General features: G+C 43.8%; 2 protein-coding genes across 2 annotated transcripts; both read left to right on the forward strand.

Annotated features, from left to right (window-relative positions):
* Nucleotides 1-5,492: 5,492 nt before the first annotated feature.
* Nucleotides 5,493-6,455, forward strand: LOC123870973. Its single transcript, XM_045914490.1, has one exon. It carries the CDS (start codon nucleotides 5,493-5,495, stop codon nucleotides 6,453-6,455), a length of 963 nt encoding a protein of 320 aa, XP_045770446.1.
* A 66-nt stretch (nucleotides 6,456-6,521) lies between these two features.
* On the forward strand, nucleotides 6,522-10,281 carry LOC123870688. The gene has a single exon (XM_045914062.1). The coding sequence runs from the start codon at nucleotides 6,522-6,524 to the stop codon at nucleotides 7,041-7,043; it is 522 nt and encodes a 173-aa protein (XP_045770018.1). The 3' UTR covers nucleotides 7,044-10,281.
* The last annotated feature ends 8,464 nt before the right edge of the window (nucleotides 10,282-18,745 follow it).

Raw genomic sequence — 18,745 nt, forward strand, 5'->3', positions numbered from 1 at the left:
TTGACCTAACGGACATCAGAAAAAGTGGAGGTCTCCAAAAATTTTTTTTGCTATTGTATCGAGTGGGATGTCAAATGAAAGAGGAGAAAATTCTGAGCTCATGAACATTATACCAAACGACAGAAAAACAATTTTGCTCTAATATTTCAGCGTTTATTAAGACGATCGCAGTCGGGTTTTAGTTTTCAACTTTATTTTGTACTATTTAGAAAGGAGGTTGGCGAATTTAGACCCAGCATTTTTAAAAACCGTTCAGATTCAGAAATCATTTAATTTTAATAATATTTTTCAAAGTATTTTTCTGTGGAAGCCTGATACTTTTAGAAGATGGGGGTCAAAAATTTTATTTATTTATTTATTTATTTAATAATATATAATTATTCACAAGCACACATTATAAATAACCGTTACATGGCAATACATGTGAATATCTTCTTTCTCCCAACTTTATTTGATAGACACTAGAACAAGCATGAGAAGTTTGCTTCGTGAACGTGGGCTTGAGGCTCACGGTTCTGTTAGTTTGGGTCTGAAACTCTATGGAATTCGCCAATCTCCTTTAGAGCATAGGTAGGTAGGTACAATGATAGATGCTTATATATCTGGTAGGTACCCAAAACAACAAAAATAAACCCGTATATTGAGTGGATAATAATATTCCTTACGCAATAAAATGTAAATGAAGCGTTAAATCGCCGCTTAGCGACACTTGCTGGACAAAGACTCGAACGCAATCGACAGGCCACAACCGTGTTGTATTAGCGGTGCGGTTAGCGACAAATACTACCCTAACTCACTTGTACCCTAAGATAAAAGGTGACTGACTGATTGACTAATCTATCAACGCACAGCTCAAACTACTGGACGGCTAGATATAGATAGGCACCTATGAGCGTGCTTCAAAAATGGCCGTTACCAGGGTTGAATATATCTTCCACAAGCGTATATGTGTAATTAAATATTATCTACTTGTATAACGATGAAGGCAAAACACAGTCCGAAAATCTGCATGCCTGATAGTTCGCTATAATATTCTCAAAGGTGTGTGAAGTCTGCCAATCCGCATTGGATAATGGTTTAACTCTTCTCATTTTGAAAGGATTCGTCTCCTGGCAAGGGTAATTTGTGAATCTACTTAGGTCTGGTCTGGTGGAAAGTTTCGGTCGTAGGTAGTGTCTTTCACTTTTTTAACCGACTTCCAAAAAGAACGTGGTTCTCAAATCGACCGGTTTTTTTTGTACAATTAAGATTTCCATGCCAAACGTCCGTGAATATAGCTTAGCTTCAATAGACACGCGCTGAAGTTAGAAGCCCGACTGTAAAACGACGTCGCTTATGCGACAAGGTCGTGGCCCCGCATGCTTAATTGACTATTAATTCGATTAAAATATTTAGACTACTTAACTACTTAGTCGAAATTTTCCTATATAAATATTTTGCCTAGTCACCAGGAAACATTACGGCTTTAATTAAGGTCTGACTTTGAGATACTAATCTATATCATTCTATATTAATCTACCTAACCTACACTTCTACACAATTATAAATATAAAGAGGTAAAGTTTTTTAGTTTGTTTGTAGGAGGTAATCTCTGGAACTACTGAACCGATTTTGAAAATTATTTAACCAGTAGAAAGCTATATTGTTCTTGAGTAACATAAGCTATTATTAATTTTCAAAAATTAGAGTTCCCTACGAAAATTGTAATATTGTAAATTAAATAGGGGAAAATCATTTCATCTGAGAGCTTCCGTGGCGTGCGCTGCGTAAATGATTAAAGTTACACGGAGACATATATAGGTATGCTGGAATTTTATATGTTTGTCTCAAAAGATAATATCATTTCACGATAAAATAAAATAAATTGCACCCGTGCGAAGACGGAACGGGTCGCTAGTATTAAATAATTAAGGTTATAATAAACTACTGATACTTATCATAAATGCAAAAGTGTGTTTAATTGTTGGTTTGTGGTTCAAGCACATTGCAACGGAGCAACGGATCGACGTTGTATTTTGCATAACTATAGACAACGTATTTATGTAGGCTACTTTTTATCATAGAAAATCAAAAAGTTCCTTCTCTAATTTTTAAAAACCTTCGAGTCCGAGGGACAAATTCGCGGGCATTATTTAGTTTTTATATGCTTAGTTTATTTTATTAAGTCGACTTTAAATAGATGAGATCGATCTATTAATAGATTACGTAAATCGAAAATACTTTTCTTCAACATACAGGATGTTTTTATTTTTACACCTTAAAATTAACTAGACATACATGTTAAACCTGAAAATTTTCATACAAATCTTTGAGCCCCTGTAATTTTAAAACTACATATTTTTAGAAAAATCTAAAACACCACAGACACAGATATTAGTTTCTAGAATATGTCTGCAAAATTTCATGGACTTTGGTTGCTTAATTTTCAAATGAAATTGGAACTACGATTGTATGAAACGAGTGACGGAGAGAGCCCTGTTAAATCTGCATGTAAAAAATCACGTCGCGTCGATCCGTCGCGTAACGCGTTACTTTGTTGCGGGCTGCGGCGTGATTGAAGGAAAAACCAACACAAAAACACTCTTTCGTATATTTGACATTCTCATTATTAGTATGATGGCCTCTACTTTACGGGCTTATCAATCTTCTGTCAGTTTATAGTGACTATGTCACATAAAAAAAACAAACAGTTCTTGTCATATCTCATCCATACTTTAATATTATAAATGTGAAAGTATGTCTCTCTGTCTGTCTGCCTGCTAGCTTTTCACAGTCCAACAATTGAACCGATTTTGATGAAATTTGGTACCGAGTTGGTTTACATCCCGGGGACGGACGTAGGCTAACTTTTATTCCAGAAAATCAAAGAGTTCCCTCTGGATTCTGGATTCTTCTGGACGGACTCGTCCGTTTAACCGATGGTACAAAATTAACTTGCCTACCGGAAATTGACAGAGGCTACTTTTAAGCGTACTTATTGATAAAAGCCATTAAGAAAAACCTAATTCCACGCGTATGAAGTCGTTGGCATAATCTAGTTTAGTATAAGGCTAGCGCGGTTTTTTGAAAATCCCACGGAAACTTTTTGATTATTTTATTGTATAAAAGTAACATAAATATGTGTTAATTCAAGGTATTGACTACCTTCATTCCAAACAGCCGAATCGGTTTAACACATAGTCGTAGCGAGTGTGACGGACTAACAAACATCCAAACTTTCACGTTCATAATATTTTACGTGTTAAGATTGTCTCAAACAAAATATAGAACAGCCTGTATTCACGATTTACATTTCTTGGCTCGCGGCCAAGTTGCAGAGTTCCCGTGGAACTAAAAACTGCAGCCAACTGACATAGATTGATTTTAATTGCTGTAATTTCGCGATTTTTGAGTGAATATGAAAACAAAACGCTAGATCGTACCGAGTAGGTCCACGAACTTTTAATTTACTTTCCATCAAACATCAAACTGCTTAGGGATATCTACTCATGTGCTGCGGTGTTACAAAAGTTGGTAGGTAACTGAAGAGCTTTAGGGATAATTTATGCTAGACCGTGCCGGGCCCGAGCAGTGCCACGTGCAAGGCACGTCCGCCGGACAGACGATCCGCGGATTACGATTTTGTATGAAGAAACCGTGTGGCCATGAAGAACCGGAAAACAAGTGGCCGTTGGAGCCGGAAAGTCCTTGAGTGGAGAGAACAGTGTGAGACGCCCTCCAGCATGATGGACCGACGATATAAATTGCCTGGCGAGAAGTGAATGGATGAGGAAGGCTGAGGACCGGGTGTGGTGGCGCTTTTTAGGGAAGGCCTATGTCCAACAGCGGATACCCACATGCTGATGATGATGATGAAGAAACGTACCACAGACGAGGCTCGAAAATCACGGACATGGCACGGTCTGATGTCACCTCATACATTTTCAGGTCTTTGTGTCTCGGACGCGGCACGGCTCGGGTCAGGCGCGGTCTAGCATAAATCATCCCTAAACGGCGTCTGTCAGTCCCTAGCCTGGGACAAACTACGTAGTTTGGTTCCCATATTTGAAATATTAACCAATCATTGAAGCCGATGTAATTTTGCAAACACTTTCTAAAAACTAAATCTATGTCTGTGGTTTACCAGATAGGTATCCGTAAAAATAACTAGTTTTAAACTAATAATAACTAAAGTTACACGGGTTTATTATTCATATGTAAATTGTTTAGACCTTGTAACTTTGAAACTGAATACTTTGAAATTGAACGGAAATCGGGCAAACCACAGAATTAGATATCCTAGAATAAGTACAATAGATTTTCATTCAAGCATGCTTTAGAATCGTCAAAATAATTTACCAATGGTTCGGAATGCTGTTCCTACCGAGAAGGACCAGCAAGAAAGTCGGTGGTTGCTCTTTTCAAGTGTTCAATTCACATGACTTTAGGTAAAACGTATCTATTTCGATTTATTAATATTCAAATTCAGGTGGGAAATGTCAAACAGATAAAGTCGGGGTGGGAGATGTTTTGCATTCTTATAGCGCTATTGTTTAGACATGGAATCACGATAATAGAAATATAGGAAGGTAGGTAGGCACGCACGCGAAGGGAAACATCGTTATTCGTGAGGAAACCTGCATGCCTAAGTTCTCCACAGTATTCTCAAAAGATTGATTCACATGAGCCAATCCACACTTCGCCGACGTGATGCACTGTGGCCTAAACCCTTTGAGGAGTTCTCAGTAGTGCGACTGAGTCGTCTATGGATTGATAAAGAGAGAATGAGAATGCCGAGATTTATTTAGAAAAATAGGTAATGTAGGGAATAATAGGAGACGTACATTATCCCGTGAAAACAAACAAATAAATGCTCCGAGTAAACAAACGATAAAAAAACTTTTTATTGTATCTCAGATTGAATCATGTCGTGACTCAAATATTATTTCAAAGGCAGGGCTTTAGATAAAAAGAAACCATAAAGTTCACGTCTCACGGAAACTTGTGACATCGTAAACTGATGTAGCGAGACCGCGCAATACATTCGGCGAACTTTATGCCGATCTCTGTGAGACAGTGGCCCGTGCCGGCGAATACAATCGATCGGCCACTGCACGCTACACGATAAATTACCTACTTTTTACGCTCACTCCATACAATTTTCGAAGAAAGTAGTGCATGATTTGCCGACAGTCTAATCTCAACCGCTGCTCGCTCGAGACGGCTCCATCTTCCTTCCTAAAACCTTCAACAAACTGGCTGCAAAGGATAAACCAGAAATCCCTTTAAGGGCGAAAAGTGTCTGCTTAGCAGAACGCCCCAAATCCCAATATGGCCGGAGCATCCGTAGCGCCGATGCTCTCCGCCGGTTTTCTGATAAACATTATGTCCATAGGCAACCTTCGGCTAAAACTAAACGACATTCCAAACCTAGCGTTATAGTGAAAGAGATCAAAAGAAAACCTGTCGAGAAAGTACCATGCGCGGTTTCAGTACAGACGTTATCGATACCCATGACTTACGCTGATAACTATAAGCATCCAACCTCCAATCGTAGTGTAAATAGCTCGAAGAGAATCGATAATAGAACTAAGTCTAATCTTAAACAGGCATCCGAGAGGAAGCTGTGCTACGCCGCGTGCGGGAGGGAGACGGAGAACAAGTTGCTGTTGCAGATCAGCGAAGCCGAGCAAGTGTCGGACTTTGAAAGGATTCTTAATTCTAATGCAATACTCCGGGAGCGCGCTCGCCGTCACGTGTGGCGCGGCAACGTAGAGGCACACGCCCCCTCCGCCTCGCTGCTGCCGCGACCTCGCTCCACATACTCCCTGCGCGCCGTGAGCCAGGCCTACCACACTCTGTTCCGCCAGCACGAGGAGTCCGTGCAGCAGCTCGTCGACCGCTACCGCCAAGAAGCGGCCGATCTAAACAAGAAATCCCCTTCGAGCTTACTAGATAGCAATTGGTTCGAAGACCTCCATGAGCTCACCGAGTTTTACGAGGACGACCCGACGCTGCAGAAGGAGATCGAAACTATCACCGATCGTATAATAGCCGAGGCGGCTCAGACGGAGGGCGGGGCTGTGTCGACGCGTAGCAACTTTAGTGTTAATTTGGCTGGATTAATTAGTTTACACGTGAACGGGGAGGGTGTATCCCCGACCTTTCGTGACGACCTCGGTCTATCGCCCGAAGTGGAAAAAGTGGACGTCTGCGACGACAAGGAATGGCTCTCTCCGATTATGAGTGCAAAGTCCGATGATCGACATCTGCAGGACAGTTCCAGTATCGATCGCCTGGCGCAGGGTTTGAATACGGTCCAGATCGAATGCGACGGGAAGGTGCCGACGATAACGTTCAGCAATTGTTGCGAAGGCCACGGCCAGTCTGATAAACCTAACAATAACGACGTCGTCATTCATCTCGCCGTTCCCTCTATTGAGAGCCCCGACGAGGCGCGCCCGCCTATGATGTGACTCTATTGTCCGGTTCTATTGTTGAGTATAGAAACGAGGTTTATTATTAGTTGAATCTGGATCAGAATGATCGCTATAGAATCAGAGCAGCCGATGCCGAAGGAGGAAAGAGTCCCAAAAGTTGAGCCGACAAGTTCGCATCAGAGAACCCTGACGCGCTCGAGCGCCGTGAGCCAGAAATCGGTCGACTTGGTGGTCCACCCGGAGAACTCCAATAATCCTCTACACAGATCCAAATTGGCTCCAGTGCGTTCGTCATCGGAGTCGTCGTCGAATAAGAAAATGCTGAACTTGAGAAAGACGAAGAACTCTTCGATAGAATCGACGATGAGTTTGCCGAACCAGAAGTCTTTGGAAAAGAAGCATGGGAGCCTCCGGCACCAGAAGTCGATCGGAGCTCATTCGGATGTAACTCTGAGCACGCAGCCGGTGATCGCAGACGACAGGAAGGCTCTCCGGGAGGCCTTGTATCAGGGTATATTTCATAGACATAGACGGACAATTTTCGCAGTGGGTTCTTTCCTAAGAATGCTTCGAAGCAAAACGTCCAATTACGACTCCATTAGGTCGGAGTCGGATGAGATTTAGCAGTCGTAAACGCGCAGTGAACTTTTAATAATCCGGTACCTAGTGATACCAGAGACTGCAAATGTGCTTATTAAAATTTATAACAAAACAATGTTATTAGGTTTAGTAATTTGTAATAAATGATCCTTGTTTTATATTAAAATGTTCCTAATTTTAATTTGTGAGCAGTTTTTATTGTTATCATGACCCGCTTTATAATATGCTGCATTATTATCCGTAGACACTAGTAGGCATGCACGTTAAAATACATTAACATGGTTGTTATGCGTACCATTACAGAATAATATTATTTTGATACAAATGTGTGCCAAATATCGTTATGAAAGTACAACTGATCAGGCGGTTTTTTAACCCCCGACCCAAAAAGAGGAGTGTTATTAGTATTTTTTTGTAAAGACTTGAACACGAAGGGTTCCGTACCATTGCACAAGAAACAACAGTTTTTAATTTTTTGTGATGTAGCCACAAATTCAGGATTTTTGGACTTTTCCCTTTACTCGTGTAGTTAGATAAAAGACATTGCTATCTGCCAAATTTCATGATTCTAGGTCAACGTTTTGATTCCCTTGTCCGATCTTGACAGATGCGATAGAGACCCATACAACGGAGTGATCCTAGAAGGGTTTCTTTTCTCTCTGGAGATACGGAACCCTAAAAAATATTAAGTCGCTTTATAACCACTTTGGGTACATAATGATTGGGATTTGTTTTCTATTACTCCATCGCGTGTCAAAGCTCAAGGACGCAAGTTCCTGATTACTGATTGCCTTGACTTTTATAATCATAAAAAGGTCTCCCGGTACGTAAAAAATTGTCCAAGTGCGAGTCGGACTCTCACACGAAGGGTTCAATACTATCGTAAAGATCATGAACTTTTTTACTAATTTTATATTTACACGGCGGCCATTTTGAATTATTATTATCTGTTGCTTTATAAAGCAACAATTTCTATTGCCGTTATAGCGGCAAATTGACACTGAAATTCTCACATATAAACTCATTTAAGTAGGTATAGTTAACATTATATATGAATTGAAAATTGCACTTACATTTTACATATTGCATGTTACGTAAAATAAACATATTCTGTAAATTAAAATTGATAATTCAACTAATTTGAACTAAAATTTATTTACCGGACTAAAAATCAACTCGCTCATAAATCAACATAACCTGAAATGAAAATATTTTATGAACTTTAGTCGTCACAAGCGTCACAAGTTGATATTTAGTTGATCATTAAATAATTGCGAAAGATTATGTAGATACCTACTGATTTTGATTTTGCTGCCTTAAATAAAAATAATAATCATACGAATGTTATTCTGTAAAGGTGCTATAAGTAAGTAGATATATTAAGCATATCGTTCGTCCCTCTTTTTTATAAATTGTATCATTAACAGTCAGAACACCATTGATTTTATTATATTTTTGGAAATTAATTTGATACTGCACATTAAAAATAATTATATTTGCTGTAAAATTTGAATTTGAATTTTAAGAGTAGATAATTTAGTACTTATCATTTTATTTTAATTAATATAGTTATGTTGCATTTTATTCGTTAATGTTTGTAAATCGTGATGCTATATTATAATGATAACGAATATAGAGCTTAGAAAACATAGTTTTAAAAACGTATGCGTTATTTAGTTTTTACATAAAGCAACGTAGATTTTTTCATTATAAAAAAATATTTTGTGTAGTCAACATTGTAAGCTAATCAAAATATACCTGCTACATTTTTTGTTATTTTTCTTAGTAGAGTTTTTAAAATATGCGAAAAAATATGCCTCTACAGGTTATAGACTTTTAAAATACTTTGTTGCTAAATGTATAACAGCGAACGAATGATTTTTGGGTAGATTTAATAATTATTTTGCAAAGATTTATATAAATAATATGAAATCTAATGTATTAAAAACATGAAAGTTGGATTGTTGAAACACATTTTTGGAACGTTTTATGCACTTTTATATATTTGTACATCTGAGGTTTTTGTATATTATTATGCTGTTGTAAAAATAGGAATAAATACTTATATGATAAAAGAAATATGTTGCTAAAAATAATTATTTTTCCGGATATATTTTTCCCAGCTTTATACACAAAGTATAATTAATATACGAACAGATAGCTTCGGAATTAAAGGAATACTAACGATTACAAGTGCAAAAAAAAAATCGTTTTTTATTTAGAAGTTTGTTATTTAAAAATTAAATTAAGTACAAAATATTTGTACCTACAAATTCTGTTATAGCCAAAAAGTTCATATCTTCACATTTTTATATATTTACGTTTCCAACAATAACATAAAAAACGAGCTTCGTGTTTTACTATTAGAATAGATTTTAAACGAATGTAACTTTAGTAAGCTGATTTCATTTTATTATGTTAAAATATTATTTCCAATAATAAAACCTATGCGTAATTTAGCTTATTAATTAATTATTATTGTTGTAATATTATTTCTAATATTATTTTCTAATCGAGTGTTCGAGAACTAAACCAAATTTTAGTTTACTTAATTATCTCTTTTCCACATAGCTAGATCTAAGGAGAAAATCTTGCTTTATGTAGTTTAATTCTAACAAAATTACGACCAAGATCCATCCATTCTCCATACATGCATATTATAATGCGAAAGTTTGTCTGTCTACTATCTTTTTACGGTCCATCCGTTTAATCGACTTTGGCGAAATTTTCCGAGTTTTCCTGCTAGTGTCTCTATAATACGAGCGCCCCATTGAAGCTTACTGTCTAGGAGTTAGCCATGTTTATTAATAAAGACTAAAACTAAAACTAGGTTTAGTCCTTGCATATCCGAAATTGACTATTGTTGTGTTATTTAGGAACTAAAATTAAGTTGTTACATAGTTAGGTACTTTTTGATTTATATTTTTTTATGTTTACCAAAATTTAGTTTTAATTTAGTTTTTAGTTATTTTATAGTTTTGATTTTGTATTTATTTGTCTTAATTGGTATGTAAAATATTTTTGATTTGATGTTTTCTAGAACTTTATTATTATTTTGAATCATTTCATATAATGTAAAACTTACATTCCTAAATATATTCGATATTTAATAATAAAAACACTGTCCGAAAAGAATTTAGTAAAAAATAAGACTGCGTAAAATAATAATAAAATAGCAGAAAAGAATACCTAATCACAGTGTAAAAAATCAGTTCGTTAATTAAACCATAACACCATACCGGCATGATTAAATTTGTTTTATACTACACAAACGTTTTTTATTTTCTTGATCCTAAGTACTTATACCCAGCTATTTTATACACGACTGCTTTTTAGGGTTCCGTACCTCAAAAGGAAAAACGGAACCCTTATAGGATCACTTCCTGTCTATCTGTCTGTCTGTCAAGAAACCTATAGGGTACTTCCCGTTGACCTAGAATCATGAAATTTGGTTGGTAAGTAGGTAGGTCTTATAGCACAGTACAGGAATAAAACTGAAAACCGCGAATTAGTGGTGACATCATTAAAAAAAAATTAAAATGTGTTTTAATTTTCAAAATAAGATAACTATACCAAGTGGGGTATCATATGAAAGGGCTTTACTTGTACATCTTAAAAAAGATTTTTATTTATTTTTATGTATAATAGTTTTTGATTTATCGAGCAATTAAATGTTGGAAAAATTATCCGAGTACGGAACGATCAGTGCGCGAGTCTGACTCGCACTTGGCCGGTTTTTTAATTAGGTACTTAATAAGTCGGTGCTCCCATCCCGGATACGCACTTCTAACTTTTCGGAGTTATGTGCGTTTTGAGCAATTAAACATCACTTGCTGTAACGGTGAAAAAAAAAACCGGCCAAGTGCGAGTCACACTCGCGCAGCGAGGGGATATTTTTTCCAACATTTTGCTCGATGAATCAAAAACTATCACACTAATATTATAAAGGCGAAAGTTTGTATGTGTGTGTGTGTGTGTGTATGTTTGTTACTCCTTCACGCAAAAACTACTGGACGGATTGGGCTGAAATTTAGAATGGAGATATATTAGACCCTGGATTAGCACATAGGCTACTTTTTATCCCGGAAAATCAAAGAGTTCCCACGGGATTTTAAAAAAACCTACATCCACGCGAACGAAGTCGCGGGCATCAGCTAGTTATGAATAAAAATAAATAAAAATCCGTTTTTTTTTAATCTAATAAAGGTAAAGCCCTTTCATATGATACCCCACTTTCTTCTTACTTATCTTACTTTGAAAATTGAAACACATTTTTTTTTGACGGAACCACAAATTCACGGTTTTCAGATTTATTCCTTTACTTGTGCTATAAGAACTACCTATCTGCCAAATTGTATAATTGTAGGTCAACGGGAAGTACCCTATAGGTTTCTTGACAGACATGACGGATGGACGGATAAACAGACAGACAGACAGACAACAAAGTGATCCTATAAGGGTTCCGTTTTTCCTTTTGAGGTACGGAACCCTAAAAAAACGTGAAGAAATCTGAATGCCTGAGAGTTCTTCATAATGTCCTCAAAGGTGGCCAACCTGTTGGACTATGGCTGAACCTTCTCATTCTGAAAGGAGACCTGTGCTCAGTAGTATACCGTCGATGGGATGATGATGATGATGAATACTTTTGTCTGTAGTAGATACCTACTAATTAAACGAAAATGCGTGTAAGGAAACGTTAGTATATAGGTATAGAAATGTTGATCACTTCCCTGGTGCAGTAGTGAATAAGTGGGAGGTACCGGGTTCGATTCCGGCTGGGGTAATTTGGGAATTTATGATTTTTTAATTGTCTCTGGTCTGGTCCGGCCTAAGCTACGGTCGTGGCTAGTTACCATTCTACCGGCATAGCTGTAACGCCAGGCAATTTAGCGTTCTTGTAATGATTCAGTGTAAAAACCCATAAGGGGTATGGGTTTTGTAAAAAATACCATAGGTACCCCTTCCAAGTTAACCCGCTTCCACCTTAAACTGCATCATCACTGACCACCAGGTGAGATCGCATTCAAGGGCTTACTTGTAAAGGAATAAAAAAAAGCAAGGTCGTTAAAACAAATTAATGAGGTTGTAATGAGCCAAATATAGAAGTGTTTGTTTCCTTCCATTCGGCCAATAAACTTCCCTCATTATTTAGAGTGGTCTGGCATTGACGTAACTAGAAACTAGCTCTGGATACCATTAGGAGAATTAACTACTTACCTCTATTATTATTTCGGGGGATTCCCGCTGTCGCCTCTGCGGTGAGCGGACGTGTGCAGCGAGAGCTCTGTGTGAAAAATTCTTTTCTCCGGGTTTTTCCGAGTTTTCCTTTATTTTTCCTGTATATATACTCAGTTATTGGTGTGGTGATATATCCAGTGTTAGTGCTGTTGTGAAATTTGGTGCGGAACACGTTTAGTGACCCCCTTTTTCTCGCGGCAGTTGTGGTTGAGCTCCAGGAATTTCCTGGACGCTCCCACGGGACAGGACCCATTTTTCTTGATCAATTCACTGTTTCACGTCTGGTTACAGAACGTTCATAGCCTATAGTGCTTAGTTTTTAAGTCTAGGCTAGTGTTAAAGCCACGTGCTCGCACGTGGCTTTTAGGTTAGAACTGTGCATTGACACTTAGTGCGTGTGCATGCTCCGGTACAGTGCCACCTAGCGGAGTACCCCGGAACTTCTAGCCTGGTGCCTAGCTGCGGCACTGACATTGATTTTGCGTTGACATTGACACCTGACACTGTCAACGTCATTTGACAGCTGTCACTTGTCAGCTGACAGCTGACAGGTGTCACAACTTTTTCTTTTGTGTGACTACCCGCATACGTCACACAAAAAACTTTTCTGACTACCCTCTCACGTCAATAAAAAATTTCTTCTGCCTACCCGCGTATGTCAATTAAAAAGTTTTTCTGCCTACCTTCATTGACTATAACTTTGTAACTAACTGTTTGTAACTGTTTTTCGTCTACCCGCGCCGTCATGTCGGATGAGGAGCAGCCGGCTGCGTCCCCCTTCGCCCCACGGTCGTCGTTGGCGCGAACGCCGCCCACGGGGTTAGCACCACCCCGCACGAGGCCAGTTAGGGACGACGAGGAAGAGCTGTTACAGACGCCACCGGTTCCAACGAGACCCCCGCGATCGCGGACCACCCCGCCGACAGTGGTGCCCTCTGGCCTGAAGCGGCCGCTTACGTCACCGGAGGAGCGTCGCCCCGTGGAGGTGGTGCGGATGTGTCGGCCTATCACGCCGCCACCGCCCGCCCCGACTGCCGCCACTGCTTCCGCCGCCGCTGCCGCCGCTGCCACTGATGCTCGTCGTGGACCTCCACCGGCCGCCAGCCGCTCGACGGATCTCGACCAAGGTGCTAAGAGCGAAGACGACGAGAACGAAGACACTACTCAGGCCTCGCTTTCGAAGGCGTCTAAGTTGGAGCTTCTGGACCGCGTTCACGGGGATCTCACCGCGATCATGGCTGCGGTGACGGGGCCCGTGTCGCGTTTGAATAAGGAGAGCACGAACGCCATCAGCGCCAGCGTACAGGACACACTTGCGGTGGTCGCTGCCCTCAGCCTGCGCCTGTGCGAGATGGAAGCAGAGCTCGGCCGGGCGAATGCGAGGTGCGCAGACATGGAGAAGGAGCTGCTGCTCGCCAAAACTACCATTGGACCGCACACCACAGGTGCATCAACGCCTAGCGCCAGTTCGCAGCCGTCATATTCGGCTGCGCTAAAACTATCAAAGAAAGCGGACCCGAAGCCCATTCCGGCTGAGCGAGGCCCCGTCCTTGCATTTTATCCGGCCGAGGACCAAATAGACAAGATAAAGACTGCCGAAGACACGAAGGCGGAGCTCAAGCGCGCGGTTAATCCACGCGTGCTTGAGGTCCAAATAGAGAAGGTGCGCAAAGTAGGGAACGCCGGGGTGGTTGTGCAGACCACCTCATCGCACGCTGCGGACCGACTCAGGAGTGCGGCTCCTCCGACACTCAGGGTGACGGAGCCGCGGAAGATGTCGCCGCGCATTTGCCTCCGCGACATTGACGGCAACCCCCCGGCAGAAGAATTCCTGCTGGCCCTGCATGAACAGAATCTGCGGGGCACTCAGTGGACACTAGAGAGGCTGAGGGCTGAATGTAAGATCTTCAAGATGAATGGACGTCAGCACCAGTCCACGACAGTGATTGTGGAATGTCCACCAGCGCTAAGAGAATACCTGTTAAGCAAAGGGAAGATATACATAGGTTGGCAGTCCACCGAGGCGTGCGACTTCGTTCGGGTGACATGCTGCAACAAGTGCCAAACCTTCGGTCACCCGGAGAAATACTGCAAGTCCAAGGAGGTGGTATGCGGGAAATGCGGCTGCACCGGGCACAAGAAGGACGACTGCAAGGCGGAAAAGTCCCGGTGCGCCACTTGCCACCGTTTCGGTAGGGAGTCGGACTCTCACACCACAAACGCACGGTCCTGCCCCGCCCGCCAGTACGCTGAACAAAGGGCCGTCGCTACAACGAATTATGGCTGCCCCTAGGGGGCCTCAAACTCTTCGTGTCGGGCAGCTCAACCTCGGCGGTGCTGCTGTTGCGACGAGTGAGCTACCATCGCTCGCCCGGGCGCTGGGGCTGGACGTTGTTCTTGTGCAAGAACAATACTCACAGCCTCCGCCTGGCCTCATCCAGCACGGCGCCTCAGCCAAGGCTGGAGCACTCGTCGTGTCGGCGGACGTCGCGGTGGTGGCCCTCAACCATCTCTCCACGTCGCATTGCTTCGTCGCGTCGATCAGTAAGGGCGGGGCGGAGTTTACTATCGTTTCCGCATACTTCCAATACTCAGAGTCCATCGACCCGCACCTACACCACCTGGAGAAGACTTTAGACTCCCTAGGGCACAGAAGCGTCGTCATCGGTGCTGACGTCAACGCGCACTCGCCTATGTGGCACAGCGAGCCCCGCCACTACACCGGGCGGGGCCAGGAAACGGAGCACAGACGGAGATCGGTGGAGGATTTCGTCACATCAAGAGGGCTCGTCATCCATAACGCCATGGGCCAACCCGCAACCTTCAGCGGCCCAAACGGAGAATCGAACATTGATGTCACGCTAACAACACGTAGCGTCGCAGTTCAGGACTGGCGAGTGCGCGACGGAGCTTCGTCAAGCGACCACCGCCTCATCACTTACACCATTGTCTGCGATCGCGCGCGACGAGCTGTACAGTGCGCCGAGCTTGTCGATGGTGGACCGCCGAGGTTTCGGGAAAATGGGGTTGACTGGAGCCGATTCCAAGCGACGATCAGTGCAAGAGTGGGGCTCCTGGACGAGCGGAAGAACGCTTCCGCCCTGGCCAGTGAGCTCACGGATGTTGTGGTGCGCACTGCGCATGAATGTCTGGGTGTGCGTGGACGGAGCCGGGATACCGGTTATGAGTGGTGGAGCCCGAGGCTGGATGCTATGCGCAGGAAAGTAGGCAGACTTCGCTGCGTGTGGCAGAGCGCCAGGAGAGTGGGTGGTGACAGAGAAGAGAGGGCTAGAGACGCATTCCATGCAGAACGCAGGAGGTACCGACAGCTTATGGTGGAGACGCAGAACAGCTATCACCTCCGAGAGGCTGAGTCGGGTAACGTCGACCCCTATGGTCAGGCGTATCGGGTTGCCTGTGGGAGGTACCGACCTCCCGCAAACGTCATCAACGGCATTAAGTATGCCGACGGCCACTCGGAGAGTGTCGGTGAGGCCGTGGATAATCTGTTGCATGCCCTGTGTCCGGACGACGACCCGTCTAAGGATACGGCGTATCACAGAGAGGTCCGGCTAGCGGCCTCCATTTTCCCGACTGGCTGCGACGCGCCTCCACTCACTCGAGACGGGCTGCAGGCCATAGTTAGGTCCCTGCCTAACACGGCTCCGGGAATCGACGGCATCACGGCGAGAATGGTCAAGCACGTGTGGGCTGCGGCCTCTGCGGAGCTTGTTTGGGTGTACGGTAAGTGCGTCGTGGAGGGGGTTTTTCCCGATGTTTGGAAGGACGGCAGACTTATCGTACTACCCAAGGGGAACGGTAAACCACTGACCGACCCGAAAGCGTATCGTCCGATCACGCTCCTTCCCGTCTTTGGCAAGATTTTAGAACGCGTATTGTTACTGTGTGCGCCCCAGATCGCAATGGGGATCTCTCCCTGTCAGCATGGGTTCACCCCGGGTAGATCGACCGTCACGGCGCTGAGCGAGATCCTAAGCACAGCAAGAACTACTGAAGCGAAATACGTGCAGGCAATCTTCTTGGACATCTCTGGTGCTTTCGACAACGCTTGGTGGCCGATGATTATGCTGAAGGCCAAGCGTGGCGGGTGCCCGCCCAACATTTACCGCATGCTCGCTGACTACTTCAGCAGACGGCGAGTAGGCATGTTCATCGGCGACCGGGTACAGTGGAAGGTGTCAACCATGGGTTGCCCGCAGGGGTCAGTGCTGGGTCCTACGTTGTGGAACGTCCTGCTCGATGACTTGTTTCGGTTGCCGCTCCCCGGGGGGGTCAAAATTGTTGCATACGCGGACGACGTTACCGTGCTGATAGAGGCCGCCACGAGACGGAAGATCGAGGAGGCTGCGGCCGACTCCATCTCCCTCTTTGAGGGCTGGGCCCAAAGGAACCGCCTCTCCTTCGCCCCTGCGAAATCGCAGACGGTGACGCTTAGGGGTAGGCTCCAGCGGGCTCCAGTCATCAAACTCGGTGGTGCGTCTGTCAGGGCGGTGCGGTCTGCCGTCGTACTGGGCGTAACGATCGACTCAAGTCTGTCCTTCGCCGAGCACGCGCGATCGATCGGAGAGCGCGCCGCTAACTGCTTTGGGAAGATGTCGCGCGTGTCGACCTCTTCCTGGGGCATTCGATATCCAGCGCTGCGCATTCTCTATTACGGTACCTATGTAGCATCGGTCACGTATGCTGCGGCGTGTTGGGCCGAGAGGGCGACGCTCTATGTCGTGCGGACGTCGTTGATCCGGTCCCAGAGGCCCGCTTTGATCCTTCTGACCAAGGCGTATCGATCGAACAGTGCTGCCGCCCTTGCCGTTCTGGCGGGGGTGTTGCCGGCGGATCTGGAGGTTATCCGTGCTGCCCGGGTAGATGAGGCGCGTAGGACCGTGGCCAAAGCGGAAATGGGCAGGCGTAAGCGTGAAATCGGGTCGGCCATTGTAGCGGAGTGGCAAGCACGCTGGACGGTTGAGACGAAAGGGAGTGAGCTGCGTCGGTTCTTCCCGGACGTGGCCGGTCGGCTCAGGTCAACCTGGGTCGCACCGGACTATGAGACCTCGCAGATCCTGACAGGCCATGGGTGCTTCAACAAGCGTCTGCATGACATGTGTCTTGTTGATAGTGGTGTGTGTTTGTGTGGACTGGCGGAGGAGGACCTTCACCATGTCTTGTGGGAGTGTGCGGTATACGAGGACCTCCGGCGCGCCCTGCTGGACGGGATCGTTCGCGAGGAGGAGGGTCCAGTCTACTACCAGGACCTCGTTGCAACGGCGGAAAACTTCGGGAAGCTACGGGAGTTCGCGCACCACTGGCACAAGAGGCGGAACAGCTCGGAGCCGTGATCGAGGACCTGCGCAAGGAAGGAACGGATCCGGACCGCGCGGCACGCGGGGATCCGTGTATTGTGATCGTCAGCCCCAGAAGGGGGAGAATGACAAAAGGGACAAGGAGGAGATAAATAATTTGTAGGGAGTCAAGAATGCGCCCCTGGGAAACACGCCCAGAGCAAGTACCGGGGGGCTCTCCCGCGATTCGGCCCATATAACCGAGAGGTTGGTGGGGCCATGGGTGGTTGGAGGGTTACCTCTATTATTAATTTAGTTAAATGCTTACGTAATAGGTATTTAGGTAGTTACCTAGTCTCAAATGAAACGACAATTTGGCAATAGATTATGTACCTACTACGTAACTCGTGCAGCTATACTCTACGAGGAAATATATACATACTAGCTGATGCCCGCGACTTCGTTCACACAACAAACACACACACACACACACACACACACACACACACACACACATACAAACTTTCGCCTTTATAATATTATAGTGTGATGTGATGTGATATTAGGTATGTCGCAGCGAAATATGGCATAAGCCGGGAGTTAGCCAACTCCCTTAGGGATATGGCTAACGCCCGGGAGATGTTAAAACGACAGCTCTATTAGAAAATTTCACTAAACAAATCTAGTGATATCATAGAGCATAGTTCATGAAATTTAACGACAACTGATCGACTCTCTTCTTCACGAAAATACTCTAGGGATAGAATAGATAAGACTGCATGGGATTGGGATGGTCAGATTTCGATTCTACATAGTCTAGTCAAACACTAGACTTTTTTAATTTATAGACTAGCGCTTGGCTGCAATCAGACCTGCTAACAAGTGATGATGCAGCCTAAGATGGAGACCGGATGGAACTAGAGTGAGGGAACTCTCGGTTTGATCCTGAGTGGACGATATGCCAAATTAAGTAGGTATACCTATTCTATGGCTGAGGTGAAATCAAAGAAAATAGGTGATTCATAGGATACCTAGCGTTAAATATAGGAACATTTGCCGCCTGCCAGTGACGTCGAAGCCTCGACATTTTGTCATAGGTTCCCTAAGGGCCAGGGCACATATGGCGGAGCGCAGCGCAGAGCATTTTTCACAGTCAAAATATGATCAACATTGAAATAATATCTAAAATCA

This window comes from Maniola jurtina, chromosome 13 (genome assembly GCF_905333055.1).
Source record: "Maniola jurtina chromosome 13, ilManJurt1.1, whole genome shotgun sequence".
NCBI classification, from domain to species: domain Eukaryota; kingdom Metazoa; phylum Arthropoda; class Insecta; order Lepidoptera; family Nymphalidae; genus Maniola; species Maniola jurtina.